This window comes from Chenopodium album, chromosome 20 (genome assembly GCF_948465745.1).
Source record: "Chenopodium album chromosome 20, dcCheAlbu1.1, whole genome shotgun sequence".
Lineage (NCBI taxonomy): Eukaryota > Viridiplantae > Streptophyta > Magnoliopsida > Caryophyllales > Amaranthaceae > Chenopodium > Chenopodium album.
In genome coordinates, this window is record NC_137853.1 from 33,975,628 (window position 1) to 33,988,161 (window position 12,534).

Sequence of the window (12,534 nt, forward strand, 5' to 3'; positions counted from 1 at the left end):
TACCAACTTTTCTTATGGGCAAGAATAGACATTTAATCAATTACAAATACTAAACACTTTGGTTCTACTAAGTGTTACAAGCCAACAACCCCTCATTTTTCTCTCCAATATATTATCTTTAAGTCCAGATATTTAATTTCCATAATTAGATATCTTCTTCTACATACATGCAATAATTAAGAGTTTTGTCCAACTCCAATATATAATATCTACTTTCTTTCCCATTTTACTTCACCTAATTTTCTATTATACTCTTGCACGTATATACTAGCAAAATATAGCCAGGAACTTCATTTATTTCAACAAGTTACTTCCACCCAAAAAACAAAAAAAAGAGGTGATGAAGGATTGCAAAGAGGAGTTTGATTTATCATCATCTTCACATTCATCAACATCTAATTCCTCTCTCGGATGTGAGCATGGTGACCCATCATTTTCGTCGTTATCATCACCATGTTCGGATGTTGATGGCGAGGGTGTTAGAGAGCATCTAGAGGGTAGTAATCAATGGCTAAGATTTGTTGATGCAGGGGAGATTGACCCTTTGGGTACGTACGAGCCCTAGGCCGAGAATATATATTTATATTAATATATTGTTACACGATTAGAAAATAACATAACCTTTACCTACGTACTCTATACATTATGATTATTTTACGTGTGATGATCCTGAGGAGCATATTGAAATCAACTTCATTGATGCAGGGGAGGTTGATGTCAAGGGTGGCATGAGTTGGAAAGAAGTTGAGCAACGATTCGACCGGGTTGCCTTCCGTGGTTCTTATGGACATGATGATCATGAGTCGTTCCCAACAATTGATGCCTCACAATTTGGGTATTGCATAGGTGAGACTTAATATAAGTATTGCATTATTTTGGTTGAGGTTGGTATGTACTTGGTGTGTATGATTTGTTGTTCAAACTTCAAACATGCAATGAGCACCTTCTAGTAATAATGAATTATTAATATAAAATTTCAAAGGTTACACATGAAAATATGGCCTTGTATTTGAAAGATCTTTGTTAACCTTTAGGCGTAATTTAAAATTAATTTTTAGGTGTATGCACATGCCTCGCAAAAGAACTTAATTGTTTTTACTAACATGTAATTAAGTTATTGATTAATAAGATGAAAGACCCTAAATTGATCAATTTTTGTTATTTTTGTTTATAGGCATGCAACAAACTGCACAATTTGCTGGTGAGCTTCTACAAGTATTAAAGGGAAGAAAGAACAACAACAACAAACTTACCAAAAAGGAAATTTATGGCTATTGGCATCGCCTTGCTAATCCTTCTTATAGTTCTTCATTGCAAATCTTTTTTGAAATGTAATTATCAATTAAACCCATCAAATTTTATAGCAAGATGAACGTACTAATGCTCGAAATTAGATTAATTGCAAATAAACAAAGATTGTTATATTGTATTTGATTCATATTTTCAGGTGTGATAGAGACATGGATGGAAAGATAACAAAAGAAGATTTCAAGCAGATGATAATGTTAAGTGTTACTACTAATAAATTGGACATGAAGCAAGAGGAAGCTGAACATTTTGCTTCTATGATCATGCTAGAAGTTGATACTCAACAAAAGGGCTACATTGAGGTAAGAAATTAGTCAAGTATCTTAATTGAACGTTTGTTTCATTAAGAAGCATGTACTACACTGTAGCATAATGAATTCATGTACAACTACATTGTCTGATTTCTATTATCAAATTGATAATGTACTTTAACTTAAAATATTACAACCAAATCGGACGAAGATAGTTGCATTAATACCATCATAAATTCATTAGTTTACCTTTTGCAAACCTTGCACATTCATATATGTTAATACTATGAAAATAAGATAAGGAGAAATACATAAAGTTTCTTTAGCGTTAGTTGTATGATTTCTATTAAATTATATAGTCCGTACTTAGAATTAATAAGTAGCTTTGGAGAATTATTGATGATTGGAAAATGACTTTTTTTTTTTTTTTTTTTTGACGGGAACCCGGAAAAGGACTATTTAAGTACCTAATGTTCCAAATTCAATAAAATTTGAGATTCCATGACCTTTTTTTTTCTTTGGCTTTGTATTGTCTATTAGTACTCAAGTCAATGCATTTTTATGATTTGCTTTGAATTAGAGGATGATGTATGGAATTTGCGTTGATATTTGTGGAGTAAAGCTTTTCATGGGTTGGCCTTGGGCCTGATGGCCGTAGTCAAAAAAGATTGGCCCAAGTCTTAGAAGTCTCCCAATAGTACATTTTGATTACACGACATGGACCCACACCTAAATAATGGTCGTCTTACATATTTTTTTTTTTAATATGAAGTCAATTACGAAGTATGTTTCCTATTTTTAAATAATTGCTCTATTTTTTCATGTGAGGAGTTTTAGGAGAAAACTAGTGTGTAGCCCGGGTGATGTCCCGGATTACTAGTTTGTACTTCTTTAATTTGATAATTATGTGTTTTTTTTTAAATTATTTTTTCCTCTAATTTACTTAATATATTAAAGGAATATATAATGTTAATTATGTGAAATTTAAGACATTAATCAAAGTTGGTGGAAATGGTAAATAATAACCTTTGTATTTTGGAGGTTATGGGTTCGATTCTCGCTCAAAGCATAATTTATTTAATGAATTAGCAAGTTTACGTGGCGCATATATCTTTATTTTTCGCGAACTAACAGAATCTCAGTTATTTTTTTTGTAAATACACATTAAATTGAATCTTGCTAAATGACATCATAATAAACTTGATGGATAACACTAAACTAGTACCATACTTACACATTTGTTTAATTGTTTTGCAGTTCTATCAAATAAAGCAGCTCTTCAGAACAACCCTAACAAAAGGGTACCTCACAAAAGAACAGAACATAACAGAGTATACCACAACTTCAAGCTATGATCATCTTAGCATATACCATGACAATTTTCATCAAGAACAACACATAATAACCAAATCGTTGCCTGAGATCTTGTTTCGAACGTACTGGCGACGAGCTTGGATCGTAACACTATGGCTAGTTGTTTGCACTACTCTATTTACATGGAAATTTATTCAGTATAAGCATAGAGCTGCCTTCCAAGTAATGGGATATTGCCTAAGTACAGCTAAAGGTGCTGCTGAAACTCTCAAGTTCAATATGGCTCTTATACTTCTCCCAGTTTGTCGCATTTTGGTTACTTGGCTTAGGAGGAGTCCTCGGATTAGCTCGGTTATTCCCTTTAATGATACTATCAACTTCCATAAGGTACTATTGCAATATCGATAATGTTATTTTCAAGTTTATTCTTTAAATGATAGCCCACATTTCTATTTCGAAACATTATAATGAAACTAATATTGTTGTCTTTAAAAAAAAGTCAACTTGTATCATCATAGGGACTAGAGATTAGAAGCACTAAGCACTTTTTCCATTTCAATATATTTAATTATTTATGATTTCTAAAGGGAGTGGAATAGGGGATGCATAAGTTAAAAGTCTACAAGTATATATATATATATATAAAAAAAAAAAAAAAAGTAACCTTTGTGCTTTCTAATTTTTGGTTTGTGACCTGGCCCTACTCACTTACATTTATACGATGAACTACGAGTACATAATTTTTTTAGCTGTATCTAGTTAATTGTCTAACAGTTAAGCAACTAACATATGTAAGGTGAAATATTCATGTAACAATTTTATTTCAAGTCTAAAATTTCGAATTTACTTTTTCACATGAAAGCATATATATAGGGATTATGAACTTAACTAATTTAGTAAAAAGAATTCAACTTGCTAGTATTTGCACTTGAATAATAATATGTTGAAGTGTAGCTAATTGCAAGAGGCATAGTAATAGGGGTGATCTTACATGGAGGTACTCACCTTGCCTGTGACTTCCCAAGAATAACAGGCAGTAACCCAATAGTTTTCCAAAGAACATTTGGGACCAAATTTGGGAACCAACAACCCTCATATTTCCAAGTTTTGTGCACAACTGAGGTTACAACTGGGATTGCTATGGTCATTATAATGGCCATTGCCTTTTCTCTGGCTACTAGGATGCCTCGCCGCCAGTCACCGTCGTTGCCTCAGCCAATTCGCCGGGTGACCGGGTACAACACATTTTGGTACTCGCATCATCTTCTTATTGTGGTCTATGTTTTGCTCATCATCCATTCTATGTTCCTCTTCCTTGTCACTAGTTTTGCCGAGAAAACGGTATGTGATTGCTTATTTCTTCTTAATTCATGCATGCATAAAATGCACAACAATGATGTGATAGAGAATAATATTCGCTAATATAGACATAGTACCGCATCTTGATTCATACTAAGCTAATGGTTGAGTTCAAGGAATATGTTTAATACTCTATCACGCCCCTTCACATGAAAGCCCTTTTGGTAGATGAGATTTGAATCCGTGACCTTTATATCACGTTGCTGGCTCCAATACCATGTTACTATGTTAGTAGACCAACTTAACCCAAAAACTTAAGCTTATAGTTGAAGCCTATGACTATGTTTTCTCTCTATCAATTAGTAACTACATATGTAAATTTACCTAAAAAATTTGTCATTGGTAAGGCTAGACTATAATGAACTTGTACACATGCGCGTGCACACCCGTGTATTATGGACTTATGACTACCACGGTACCACTCTAGATACCCTTTCATGAATTACATCCATTACAAATCTAATGTGCTACAATGTTTAGTGATGAATGGTTATGCACTTATGCATATAATTAGCCAATTATAGACCAAAATTGCATTTTGTAGCCTTTTATAATCATGAAGAGTTTAATAACATCTTTCATTGCATGTATTACTTTGTAAAATCTACTACATTAAACTTGTTGATGGTCAGACATGGATGTACCTGGCAATTCCAGCTTTACTATATTGTGGTGAGCGAATTTATCGAAGCATTAGGTCAGAGATTCATGAAGTTGATGTTCTTCAGGTAATTATAATCTTAACAATCCCCTCGGTTTATTTCTATTTGCTATATATTCATGTTTCACTTTTTATGTCTATAAATCTGACATTTAAAGCTACTTATCATCATGACGATTCAAACAAGATCTTTATTAACCTGCAATATCATGTTTGCAGGCCAATATGTATCCAGGGAAAGTTCTAAACTTGAAGTTTTCCAAACCAGCAACATTTACATACAGTAGTGGCATGTATATTTTCATCAAGTGTCCCCAAGTTTCACCTTTGGAATGGTACGTATGCAACATACACAACTTCGAAATATATACTACCTCCGGTCCAATTTACTCGCAACAAAGGAATATTTTATGTCTCACAAATAATACCTCTTTGTTGCGAGTAAATTGGACCGGAGGTAGTATACTAATATATACTACCTCCGTTACATATTAGTTGCAACTTTGGGTAATATTTCATAGTTGCAACTAATATATAACGGAGGTATGTAGTACATTGTAAATGTTCCGTGTAAGCTAAGTTTTATACAATTCATGTATATATATACTTAATTTGTATATTTCTTTTCAGGCACCCATTTTCATTAACATCTGGACCAAATGATAACCATCTAAGCATTCATGTTAGAACCCTTGGAGATTGGAGTTACCAAATTCACAACCTTTTCCATCAAGTAAGCTTTGGTTAAACTAACATTATTATGCAATATATAAGCGTGTATATTTCTAATATTTTTGTAAGGTCTAAACTTTCAAAGTGATCTGATAAAAAGTTTGTTGTCAATTTTAATTTCAACAGGCAATGATGTCAAAACCGTTCGATTATCCTAAAGTATACATCGACGGTCCATATGGAGCAGCTTCTCAAGACCATGTTAAGTATGAAGTGGTTGTACTCATTGGCCTTGGCATAGGAGCAACACCTTTCATTAGTGTCCTTAAAGACATAGGAGATATGCTTCACAAACCGTCTTTCAATCAAGTAATAATCCGGTGATTTCACATAAATAACACTCCTATACAGATATAGTTGTTACGTACATACATCATATTGACATATTCTCAAACAATGTGATAATTAATTCTACACAAAAGAAATATCATTAAATTACCGTATCATAGCATGTGCGTTCTAATTTGATATGAATTTAATGAACAGGTACATGACGTGGAAACCGGTTTCTCGAAAGGTCCTTTGAAGGCCTATCTATATTGGATTACTAGGGAACAAGGTTCTTTAGGGTGGTTCAAAGATGCCATGAACGAAATTTCACAAGAAAACCAAAAACAGGTGACTCACATTTATATATACCTCTAAATTGTTATTCTTCAAATGATTGATCTAAATAGTAAAGAGATTAATGTGTATTATTTGCATTTTTTCAGAAAGTGATAGAGATGCACAACTTTCTTACAAGTGTACATCAAAGTGGTGATGCAAGATCAATTTTGCTAAGCATTATTCAAGCCTTGTATTTCACAAAAAGTGGGCTTGACGTTTTCTCTAAAACCCAGGTATGCATTACTCCTTTCATTCTTAAATAATACTTAAATAATACTCGTATAGTATATTACATTTGTTTTTGATATATTTTGAGAATGCAAAGCAAGAATTTGACCAAATGAGTCAAGTTGGTGCATATACAATCCATATTTTAAAGCATTTCTCTCTTTCTTTTTCTTTTGTTCAATAGGTGCGAACTCATTTTTCTCGACCAAATTGGTTCAAAATATTCTCAAATTTGGCACGTAGACATGCAGGATCCCGTATCGGTAAGATAAAAGGTTAATGTTGTCATATATACTACTCTACATCTACATTTAGTGTAAATTTTATGCCTTTAAGAGTAATAATTCAAATCATCTATGCCACTTTTTGTATACCATATATATGAAAATTCAGTTTTATTGATTGGTATTTGTCTATTTGATATCAGCAATTCATTTCACCATTATTTGTTCAAATTATGATATAAATTCGCCCAATCAAGGAAAATCATCCGAGTTTTGGTATGACTATGCCAAAAAGAAGTGTGGCACACTAATGAACATGACCATAATAATGGCGTAAACCTATATGAATTGAAGCAAAGTTAGCTAACCACGAAAGGATTGCTTGTTGCAGGGGTATTCTATTGTGGCTCTTTGAAGTTGGCAAGGGAATTGGAGGGTTTGTGCACCAAATTTTCTACCAAAACTACAACTAGATTTGTCTTCCACAAGGAAAACTACTAGGTTTTTTCGTTTTTTATTTTTTTTTTCTCCAAAGCTAGAACAAGATTTCTTGTGAATTGTATCATTGTATGTATAGTCTAGGCTAATCCTACCAAATTTTTTAATAAGTGTATGATAGGAGAATATTCATAGATGCACCAAATAATTTGTTCAATTAATTAGAGATTGTGGGATGTATAAATATGTATAGAAAATTCATATGAATATTCATATATTATTGTTATAAATATTGACATGTATTAAGGGGTTTAAATAGCGCTATTCGAGAAGACAAAAAAAGCATTATTTCGAGAAATATAGATGATGTTAATTCAATAATACTCATAGCCGTCATAGGAACAAAGTCGATTAGGACTATTTATCCACAATTTGTTGACAAACAACTACGCATCGAACTACATTTTTATTATTTCTCTCTTATCTTGTGATCATCACACAAAATCACCACAACTTTTTATTAATCGTATTTATGTTCACATTTATTGAGCTGAGCAGAAATCAATTGAACTGAACTGATTGGAGCTGAACTGAACAGAACTGTAATAGATATTTTACGAGAGAAGGAAATTAGAAGCTGAACTGAACTGAACTGAATTGAACAGAAGTGAACATGCCCTTAGTATCATACTTCGTATTGTAATATTATGTTAAATTAAAGCCAATATGCATAAACTTATACGGAGTATATTAGTCAAAGTATAACACTTACTGGAGCATAAAAAAGTTGTATTTTGGCAAACATATACATATGTATTAAATTGGGCACTTTTGAAAGAGCCAAAGCGACTGACTCTGCGGCTGCCGGAGCATCTACTCGCCTAATTCCGGCCACCAGTCCTCCGCCCTCACATTGCGGTATGATTTTCAATTTTTAAGTTTATAAATTTCTGGTTTATAAATTGACCCATTGTGGTAATTTAATGAGCAAAGTTGAATTAGTTTAATTTCTTTGAGTATTTTGTGTTATCTGTAATTTATAATTAGTTCACTAGTTCAGTACATAGGGTATGCTATTAATGCTATTTTTATATGTTTGTGGATTCATAATTATTGTGGAAGCTGTGAATTTTTCATTGCAATTGCAGAATTATTCTGAAATGGGGTTTGTAATTGCTGTGTTCAGCACAACTAACATAATTTGAGCTTTTCTTCAAAAAAATAGAAAATTTGAGCTTAAATATTTGTAAAGTTTCATCATATTTGGACATTTGTTAGTGAATTTGATTTTGAGTGGTTCCAATCTGTTAATGATGATGGTCAATTGATGGGGTTTCTGTTCCATGTTATTGTAACAGAGATATACAATGGCTGTTGTAATGCATGACTCGGTAATAATGTACCCAATTCACAATCGATGGCGGTGTAACCGGGGTTCTTATGCTCGTCGTTTAAACACACTTAACCGGGTTTCACTTCGTAAAACAAATCAGTCAAAATGCTACAAAAGGTGAGATTAAGTTAAACACCTTTTAAATCTCATTTTGACAAGCTTAACATATTGATTGGATGAACTTTGTTGGAGTTTAACATTGTTTCTTACTTGGTAGTGTTACCATTGTTTAACAGATGTGAGTATATTGACCTTCACAATGTGCTTGTACCTTATGATGAGGCGTGGGCGTTGCAGAAGGCCATTGTTAAAGAGAAGAAAGCTTTGATTGAGAGGAATGAAGAGTGTCCTGATACTCTGATTATGCTGCAACACCCTCCTGTGTATACTTTGGGCACCGGTAGCTCCGAGGAGTTCTTGAATTTTAATGTGAAAGATTCCCCTTATGATGTTATTAGAACTGAACGCGGTGGTGAAGTTACCTATCATGGACCTGGACAGGTATATGTTCTTCTTTAATATTACTCGAATGTCTCTTTTCTTTAACCTTTTCTTGTATAATTTCTTTTATTGCTGAAACTTATCTTGTGCTATATGTTTATTTATATTTATTTCTGAAAATGGTTATGCATCTATTTTTTTGCTTGTTTTCATTATCAAGATTTCATTTTTGGGCTAAAAATAGAAAATAGTTAAGAAGATCACATGAGGGTTTTTTTGTTCTTTGAAAGGCTCAGAGAGCAAGCATATAATAACTTAAACATTGTCAAGATCCACCAAGGCCAGGATGCCTGGTGGAAAGGAGCTTACAAAGTCTGCTCTAATAAGCCATCACTTGGATCAAGCCTAGCCATCAAATGAGCAACGGTGTTGCCCGTTCTCTTAACATGAAAACAAGAAAACATATCAAACTCACTACTAAGTACACTAATGTCTTCAATAATCAGGTCTAATGGAGTCATCCCCGCCCTCTGAACTTGCACAGCCCGCACTAAACCTAGAGCATCACACTCCAACTCCACTCTTCTGTACCTCAGATCCCTAGCCAGCATAATTCCCATTCTTGCAGCCAGCACTTCGGCCATTTCCACATTGCCATCCCCCTTAATTTTTCTAACTTTTGCAGCAATAATACTTCCATTATCCCTGATCACAACCCCCAGGCTGAAGTTGCCATCACCAGAAATTGAAGCATCAGAATTGATCCTAACCACACCCTGAGGAGGCAGCAGCCAAGAGCTTCTAGAAGCGCTTCCTTGGCTCAACCTCGGAGCTGTCACTTTCCCTGCATACACACGGTACTGCTGCACAAGATCACATGAGGGCTTATAATGTGATACCTGTAGAGAAAAAAATAAATGTGACTGCAATATTTTCATTCTGCCGAAAGTCTGAAAAGTACTTGAAATCAGACTTAATTGTGCTGAGTTCTGCAATGTATAGTTTCAGATCATCCCTATCTCCTAATATTCAAACTGTTTTATCTTTGACTGTAGTTGGTTATGTACCCTATCATCAACCTTCGAAATCACAACATGGATCTTCATTGGTACCTAAGGGCTCTTGAGGAGGTGGTGATTCGTGTTCTTTTCTCAACTTTTTCTATTGAGGCTTCTCGACTCCAGGGCTTTACTGGTGTTTGGGTTGGTATGTGTCATATTCTTTGATTCAACTTATAGTCCAGGTCATTTATCCAGAGTGCATCCAGTACATTTGAGCATTATATGTATTTATGCCTGCGCAGTTGTGCTTGATGATGTTGGTTAATAGTGTTTGTAGTAGAATTTTGGATCTTGATAAGATTAAATATTTAAATGTAATGGTCATTTGAGTTTCACAATGCATAATTACTGTTCATCATTTTAGTCTAATCTTTTTAAAAACCTTGCAATCGTCTACTATGAGCATAGATTCACTTTTTTTTATTTTTTTTTTATTTTTAAAGCCGCATAGATTCACATGTATATGTCGAATTTTCTGGAATATATGTATGATTACTTTGAATATAGGTACCAATGTACCATGGTCTAGTTATCCCATTATTTATGTTCTTGTGACTTTAACGGAGGGAGCAATATCATTAAGTTAGATGTCTTTAGTCCCACTCTCCATGTTACATTGTTACGTATAGAAATCTTCTCTAAGTTTGTTGTTGCTCACTTCTAATGCAGGAAACCAGAAGCTGTCAGCGATTGGGATACGGGTGTCTCAATGGATAGCATACCATGGACTAGCTCTGAATGTTTCTGTGGACCTGACACCCTTCCAACAGATTGTACCTTGTGGGATACGAGACCGAAAAGTTGGAAGCATCAAGCAACTACTTAGAGAATTCCAAGCATCCCACCATGATTCAAGCACGGATCAACTCAGTGCGGATGATCTTTTACTAATTGACATGGCCCAGAAATCACTGGTTCAGGAATTTTCTGAAGTTTTCCAACTTAAACTTGAGCTAGTATCTCAGCCAGCATCATATCCTCTGAAAAAGGAAAATCCTTAGAGCAATGCATGCATGGTTCCCTAAATTTTTTGCTCATTTTAAAAATTTCAAATTTAGCAAAATACATTAAATGAGTAGGAAAAAGAGAAGAAAAAATAAAAAAAAAAATCTTTGACGGCTTTGAGTTGAGTTGAGTGTACTTAACTCTAGGTGCACCCGGGTAGATCTAAAAAAATCCATGATTCCCGGTGAGTGAAAATTACTCTATTGAAAGGATTACTCCATTATGTCCTCAATATTCACAATATGAGTACTAGGAATGTACAAAAGAATTTGGCCATCAACTTTTGTAGTAAATGTGATTTTGGCATTCAGCATGAGCAAAGCAAAACCTTGCTACAGGGATAGGCCTTTGTACGGTCAGGATGATAATTTATACAAGCAAGTTTTCTCACTTTTCTCGCTAGCTTTTTTTTATAACTTCGTACTTTGTCCGTTCTAATAATATTGTAATAATTGGACTTTTACACTACTCATCAGTCATCACTCTTATTTTTCCATGTAATATAATTTATACTTTAAGCAAAATATAGTCAAATGAGATCTTGTTAAATTCGTCGCATAAAATACTTTTATATCAAATTTTTATAATTTTTACTCTTACACAATTATAGATATTTAATCTATAAAATGTGTTTTGAGATGCTTAATTACATTCTTGTTGCAATATTATTAGAATGTAGGAAGTATATCTTTTTTTTTTTTTATACTACATATATGTGTAGCGGATTATTAAATCATTTTTACAATTGTACGATGCCGATAGATTAATTAAGAGAGATTTCACTAACTAGATGTATTGTTATTTTACCCTTGCTTTCAGTACTTTTTTTTTTTTTGACATTGCTTTCAGTACTTAACTGATCTTTGCACTTCAACTTTAATTATGAGTTGTTAAATGTTACATGGCGATGCCCCGCATTGCTAATTTGTACTTTGTACTTCTTTATTTTGATCATTGCATTCAATTGTTTGTATAGTTAGTGTATGATTTGGGCGTTGCCTCGGATGTTATGGTTTTTTTTACCTCATATGTATTTATTTTCTAATTTTGTGAAGAATAAATAAATTAAAAAGTCTCTAATTTGAAATGAATATATAATATTAATTATGTGCAATTTAAAACATTAATAAAAGTTGGTTGAGATGGTAACTGTATAACCTTTATTAGTTAGAGGAACGCCTTTTAATATATAGTATAGATATGTATTATTAAAATACATAACACTCTATTTGAATTTCCCTGGGAAAATAACTCCTTAATAATTGCACAATAATAAAAATTGTAAGAAATTATTTTTCTCCATTTTTTTTGTGTGCATTAATTCATAAAATTTGTAATGATAGAGTAAAAGATTTGATTTATACTCCCTCCGTCCCTAAATTACATTCCTCCTTTCTATTTTTGGTAAGTTGTTTTTAGTAAAACTCTCTTTTTCTCTCACTTATAATCCTTGTGTCAAATTATAATGAATATGATTGATTAAAAATTTTCAATTAAGAGCATGTGATTG

The 12,534-nt window shown here is 33.2% G+C and overlaps 2 protein-coding genes across 2 annotated transcripts; both read left to right on the forward strand.

Moving 5' to 3' along the window:
- Positions 1 to 118: 118 nt before the first annotated feature.
- On the forward strand, positions 119 to 7,356 carry LOC145599285 (respiratory burst oxidase homolog protein A-like). The gene is made up of 14 exons (XM_081655682.1): positions 119 to 548; positions 706 to 846; positions 1,175 to 1,331; positions 1,448 to 1,610; positions 2,817 to 3,260; positions 3,828 to 4,214; positions 4,865 to 4,960; positions 5,113 to 5,228; positions 5,524 to 5,626; positions 5,752 to 5,934; positions 6,112 to 6,243; positions 6,339 to 6,467; positions 6,647 to 6,725; positions 7,078 to 7,356. The coding sequence occupies exons 1-14, from the start codon at positions 341 to 343 to the stop codon at positions 7,185 to 7,187; spliced, it is 2,448 nt and encodes an 815-aa protein (XP_081511808.1). The 5' UTR covers positions 119 to 340; the 3' UTR covers positions 7,188 to 7,356.
- A 583-nt stretch (positions 7,357 to 7,939) lies between these two features.
- Positions 7,940 to 11,958, forward strand: LOC145598742 (octanoyltransferase LIP2p, chloroplastic-like). Its single transcript, XM_081655131.1, has 5 exons — positions 7,940 to 8,042; positions 8,483 to 8,634; positions 8,754 to 9,018; positions 10,014 to 10,164; positions 10,689 to 11,958. Exons 2-5 carry the CDS (start codon positions 8,492 to 8,494, stop codon positions 11,018 to 11,020), a joined length of 891 nt encoding a protein of 296 aa, XP_081511257.1. The 5' UTR covers positions 7,940 to 8,042; positions 8,483 to 8,491; the 3' UTR covers positions 11,021 to 11,958.
- The last annotated feature ends 576 nt before the right edge of the window (positions 11,959 to 12,534 follow it).

What these genes read in the sequence shown, in the direction of transcription:
- LOC145599285 (XM_081655682.1), top strand. Translation starts at nt 341, where the DNA reads ATGAAGGATTGCAAAGAGGAGTTTGATTTATCATCATCTTCACATTCA. An exon ending in CTAGTTTTGCCGAGAAAACG is followed by an intron (nt 4,215 to 4,864) that starts GTATGTGATTGC and finishes GTTGATGGTCAG; the next exon opens with ACATGGATGTACCTGGCAAT. An exon ending in ATGAAGTTGATGTTCTTCAG is followed by an intron (nt 4,961 to 5,112) that starts GTAATTATAATC and finishes TCATGTTTGCAG; the next exon opens with GCCAATATGTATCCAGGGAA.
- LOC145598742 (XM_081655131.1), top strand. Translation starts at nt 8,492, where the DNA reads ATGGCTGTTGTAATGCATGACTCGGTAATAATGTACCCAATTCACAAT. An exon ending in CCTATCATGGACCTGGACAG is followed by an intron (nt 9,019 to 10,013) that starts GTATATGTTCTT and finishes CTTTGACTGTAG; the next exon opens with TTGGTTATGTACCCTATCAT. An exon ending in CTTTACTGGTGTTTGGGTTG is followed by an intron (nt 10,165 to 10,688) that starts GTATGTGTCATA and finishes CTTCTAATGCAG; the next exon opens with GAAACCAGAAGCTGTCAGCG.